At 37.5% G+C, this 5,799-nt stretch overlaps 1 protein-coding gene across 1 annotated transcript; it reads right to left on the bottom strand.

Moving 5' to 3' along the window:
* Positions 1-2,103: 2,103 nt before the first annotated feature.
* CT83 (cancer/testis antigen 83) lies at positions 2,104-3,960 on the bottom strand. The gene is made up of 2 exons (XM_006752161.3): positions 3,733-3,960; positions 2,104-2,643 (listed from the first exon to the last, which is right to left on the bottom strand). The coding sequence occupies exons 1-2, from the start codon at positions 3,805-3,807 to the stop codon at positions 2,338-2,340; spliced, it is 381 nt and encodes a 126-aa protein (XP_006752224.1). The 5' UTR covers positions 3,808-3,960; the 3' UTR covers positions 2,104-2,337.
* Positions 3,961-5,799: the final 1,839 nt, after the last annotated feature.

Genomic DNA, 5,799 nt, shown 5'->3' with positions numbered 1-5,799 from the left:
TTTATGGGTCTCTTTTTCTATGTGAAATTAGTGGTTATGTTTACTTACAAATAGTGAAATAAGACAGAAAAATAAGGAGTCTATGGCCAGTAAGTGATAAATCTAGAAAATGGAATCCAGAAGCTTCAAGTACTTCTCTCCCTATATAATGTCTTCCTAGGTTATACTTGGAAGAAAATATCTCCCACCTGATTTCTACTGTGTTTCACAAAATTAAGAGTTGTTCATTATACTCTCTGAAATCTAGGTTTATTTTCAAATAGAACATGGGACAAAATGCTAAGGAGGAAATGGCTTCAATCAAATCTAAGATCTTATGATTGTAATATATCATTAATAGATCAAGTAAAATGATTTTTGTCTTATTTGAGTAAGTTACTACTTACAGGTGATAACTTATTTATACACTTAAAGGAGATAAACTTGTCAAGAATGAGGGAAGGCAAATTAGAAAGTCCTATGTCCCAGTTTCCTTAAAAAAAAGATAATGAAAACATATCATTAATAGGCTTATACACTGATATTATTGACCACTGGTTTAAACATCACAGCCTAGGATAGTGAACATTGCCTAAATATGCAAGAAACTTCTCAGCTGTTCTTAAGGTCCTTAACCTTTCAGGTTATGTTCTATGAAACCGACATTATACATAATATACATAATATCTTTCTATGTGAATGTGTACTTGCATTTTCTAGGGACAGAGTCTAGAGTTTTCATAAGAATACCAAAGGGATCTATGACTCAAAAAAGCTTAAGAACCACATATACTACTACTTCTGGCTTTTTGTTCTCAGCAAGTGAGGAATAAAAGGAATCATTTTAAGCCTTAATTTCTGATACATTTTTTTTTAAAGATTTTATTTATTTATTTGAGACAGAGAGAATGAGAGAGACAGAGAGCACATGAGAGGGAGGAGGGTCAGAGGGAGAAGCAGACTCCCCGCTGAGCAGGGAGCCCGATGCGGGACTCGATCCAGGGACTCCAGGATCATGACCTGAGCCGAAGGCAGTCGCTTAACCAACTGAGCCACCCAGGCGCCCTTCTGATACATTTTCGATTCCTTTTCCTCTTCCTTTTGATTGAAGATTAAAGGAGTAAGGGATTAAGGTATTTAATTTATACTGGTAATTTATTTTGGGGAGAAGGGGCATGAAAAACAGATAGGCCTATAATTGAACAATTTCAGTGAGCTATGTACATATATATAAAATGACCTTGTGTTAGATATTCTGAAGATTTTGAGGGTAAGTCAAATGTCATTAGTGAACTTCAACAGATTAATTCCTCAGTTACACTGGATTTTTATAAAATACTTGAAATAGACGGCTGACTAGAGTTAAGAAACACTTTCTCTTCATTTTAATCCATATTACATGCATTCTATCATTATATTTTGGTGCTATCTGAGGTGCCAATTTTCTTTTTTCTTTTTGTTTTTTTAAAGATTTTATTTATTTATTTGAGAGAGAGCACATGAGAGGGGTTAGGGTCAGAGGGAGAAGCAGACTCCTTGCCAAGCAGGGAGCCCGATGCGGGACTCGATCCAGGGACTCCAGGATCATGACCTGAGCCGAAGGCAGTCGCTTAACCAACTGAGCCACCCAGGTGCCCTGAGGTGTCAATTTTCCACCAAATAGAAAAACGCATGCCATTTTCTATAGGTGATTCTTGTAATTCAGGGAAGATTTAGGCACATTTCTAATGAAATAACATCAAATTGATGGAGGAGAGGGTGATGGGGAAGAAATCCCCTTCAAGAGCTGACTACAAAGAGTAAAGAGTTTGTGTGATTATCTTCACAAGTGTCTAAAGCAAGATCTTAACAGTGCCTGGCATATTTTAGGGTGCTCAATGATAGCTCTTATTACGGATTTGACAGTAGTAAGAGAGAATTCTGTATAATAGAAAGAGTTCCATCAAATCCCATTTCTTTAATGCAAAAAGACATTTGCATATTGTATACCAAAACTGTTTTTCACAGGTGAGTGAAATTGAAATCACTATATCTCAACTATATTCTTTTTGCTGTAGTTTATTTTCTAACGCAAAATTGAGGAACCATTTCTTTCTCTACTGTACTTTCATTCCTTCCCCAGTAAAACATATATATATATATACATACATATATTTATATGTTTATAAACTTGTCAAACTTGTATATATAAAATATATAAATGTATAAATATATAAAACATGTAATCAATTCTTAAAATGTCAGTAAAAGCAAATTGATAAACATCTGGTTTTTGTACCTGACTTGGCATCCCCTCCCCTTTTAAACAATTCATTTGGTATAAACACATATAATCAAATGAATTCACTCAAAGTGCCTTTAATGATTGCCTCCACTGTCATTACATTCTCTAAGCCTGTCAGATTTCCAGTTAACTAATGCACCATTTAAACCCTTGGTAACTAGGAAATGTTCCACTTCAGCCAGCTTGTATTCCACGATCCTGAGGTTTGCCAATATTCGCTTCTGCATGGTTATGATGTGTGGGGAATTAATTAAGATATCCTGAGAGAGGCTGTTGACTGAAAGACTCTTATCAGTATTGCTCTTAGTTGACCCAGTAGAAGAGGTTGGTCTTACTAGTGCAAGAGAAGTCGAATTTGATGACATTTCACCAACGCTGCTCTGTAAGGGAAGGAAATTATACACATGTAGTTTATTGAGTTTAACAATTTCCAAATACAGTTGACCTTTGAACAAGGTGTGGGGGGGTTAAAGGCATCGATTCTCTGTGCAGTCAAAAACCCATGTATAACTTCTGACTCTCCCAAAACTTAACTACTAATAGCCTACTCTTGACCAGAAGCCTTACAGAAAACACTTGATTAACACACATCTTATATATGTATTATATACTGTATTTTTACAATAAAGCTAGAGAAAAGAAAATGTTATTAAGAAAATAATAAGGAAGAGAAAATACATTTGCTGTACTGTATCAAAAAAAGAGAGAAAGTAAAGACCCATGGAGTTCAAACCTATGTTGTTCAAGGGTCTACTGTACTGCCAACTAACATGCTTAGTCTCGGTTACCAAAATAAACTGATTGTCCTCCCCTAAGAATTAGAGATTGAAAATCAACAATGTTGATTTTGGAAATACGCTCTTCCCAAACACTGAAAAAAAAAAAAAAAAAATGAAAGTAGCCTTTAAATATCAAAATGTCATATCTTTGGCTTACATTTCTTAGACAGAAAAGTAGGTCTATACCTGGACCCTGATCCTTATCTAAAAGGATCACTAAAGATCTAAAGTCACTTGCAGCTTTCAATATCACCGGGAAACCCACATTTTGACCTGAATTATTTGTGAAAGCCCAAATACCTGCCATACAGATGACTGAAACCAGGGGAGAAAGAGGCAAACAAACCTAAGGAGTAGTAGAAACTAGAGAAGAGAGAGAAGGTACAGATTCCTAAAACAGGAGGTGGTGGAGCGGGCACTTTCAGCTCTACTTTTCAAGTGGGTGAAAAGCTGACCACATACTCAGTGACTTGGGGCCTTTTACAGCAGACCACAGCTGCCCAGTCATTGGTCGGTAAGAAAGAAGCATTGGGGGTAAACATCTGGGGCTCTTGCAAGAGAAGAGAAATGAAATAACCTTCTCTTACTCTTATTTTACTATTTTAGTATCGTTCTGCTCCCCCAGACACACACCTCCCATCCATGAACCACCTCACTTCATCTAATTCCAATTTCTCTTACACACTGTACCTGTAAGTGGCTTTTCCAGAAGACAAACAGAAAAGCAAACAGAATACCGCTCAGAAGAAGCAACAGCATGCTCATGTTTCCTCTTCCGCCTCTTTCTCTCGGGCACGGAGGCACTCGGCTGGCAGTTGGGAAGCAGGGGGACACTAGTCACCCGGACTAGGGAAGTCGCGGGCCAAGATGACAAGCATCCCACACTGCCTGGTGCAGCTGGAAGACGGGTCCGCTTTCGGCTTTATATACTGCAAAGGGCGTGTGACGTCACAATCGAGCACCTACGTGAGGGCGCTATGTCACAATCTGATGACGTAAGACCCAGAAGCAGGCGGCGTGACATCGGCCTACTTGGTTGCGGCGTCGGGTCGTTAGAGAGGGAGGTGAGAGACACCCGGGGCGGTCGGGATTTCCAGGAAGCTGAAACACTGTAGAAATAGACTCTAAATTCATCGGCTAAATACGAGATTTTAAAAGTGCTCGTCCCTCCTTTTTTTCTTAAGTTATCTTTGTCCTTGCTGCAACCACTCCATTATTCATTTCAAAAACAAGTTCAGAAACAAGATGGAAATGTACTGTGAAAAGTAGTTACCCACAAACTGTGTGAGTCTTTGCCAGAAACCTCCTCCACAGTCCCATTGCTGTTTTAGGATTCACTTTAACCCTATTCACATTGGGCTAATTATATACATTTGTGTCACTGTACAGCTTAAAAAGTAATTCCAGAGACATTCTCCCACATAATTCTCACAATACTTTTGTGCTATAGGTATTTTTAATACCGTGTCTACTTTCAGAAATGCAGAAACAGGTCAGGTATTAAGTAAACTCATTTGAAACTAGCAGCAAAAGCAGGACTCGAATCCACAGAGTTGAGTCCTGAGATAAACTCCCCCATCCCCATCCTCAGGACCTCTACCTGTACTTGCGGACTTGTGAGCATCGAGTATTTCATATTTTCCACTCAAGGAATTGAACAGTATATTTGGATTAATATTAATGAGAGGTAAAAGATACAGGAATCATTGTACTCAACAGGAAATGTTCGAGAAATTTGGATAGATGTCCAAGATGACACTGAACTAAAAATTCAGAACTAAAAGCAATGGCCAGGGTAATCTCAACATGAGTGGCAAACTACAACCCCTAACTGCTTGGGGAAATGACTCACATCTTCATATAAATAGGAAAGAAAGGAATTATTTATAAATTTTGCACATCAAACTTATTTCCCAATGATGAGTTCAAAGCTTAAAGATTTCTTTATTCAACAAGTATGTAATAAACACTCATGTAAAGGGTGTTTACACTGTGATATATTCTGGGGATATGATTATGAGTGAAAATAAGGTCTCTTCACCTGGAATGTGCACTGTGGTGTGAGAGATGGACATTAATCAAACACCCACAGAAATGAATGTAAAAGTGCTAATGAGATAAGTGGTAGCAAGAAGTACATGGTGGCACAGGAGCTTCTCATAGGATATGGGATATAAAGGAGAATGACGCTCCTGGCGTTATGGCTTATTCAACTAGATGGATAGGAAATAACCATGTGTAGGATTAGTAATCATGAATTTGGTGTTGGACATGTTGAGTTTGAGGTGACATTGAGACATGAAGTAGTTGAGCTCAGGGAGATAATTGAAGACATAAATTTGTGAGGCATCTGCATATACATGATAATTGAAGCTCTAGGTATGGAAGAAATTCCCTCATGTCAGTTTAGGACATACAAACAAAGAATAGAGCATGGAAGGATTTCAATATTTACTGGCTGGGTAATAACACTTCCTCTGGTATGTTATTGTGGTTATGTTGACATCTAACTTTCTTGCTTTGTCAAATAAAATGGAGTGCAGCCCAGTATCATTGTCTCTAAAAAAAGCATTTTGAATTTTGATCTTACTGGTATCCAAGGGAACACTTCAAAGACCTTTGAAAATATTCTCATCAAGCACATTAGACTACTCTTGCTAACCATTGATTTTTTCATTTATTTTTTTTATTACAGTATAATATTCAAAACATAGAATTAACATTTTAAACAATTTTAAGGGCACACTTCTGTGGCTT

The sequence above is a fragment of the Leptonychotes weddellii genome, chromosome X (genome assembly GCF_054177405.1).
Source record: "Leptonychotes weddellii isolate Sample4059 chromosome X, ASM5417740v2, whole genome shotgun sequence".
In the NCBI taxonomy this organism is placed as follows: Eukaryota; Metazoa; Chordata; class Mammalia; order Carnivora; family Phocidae; genus Leptonychotes; species Leptonychotes weddellii.
This window is presented reverse-complemented; position numbering and strand designations above follow the sequence as displayed.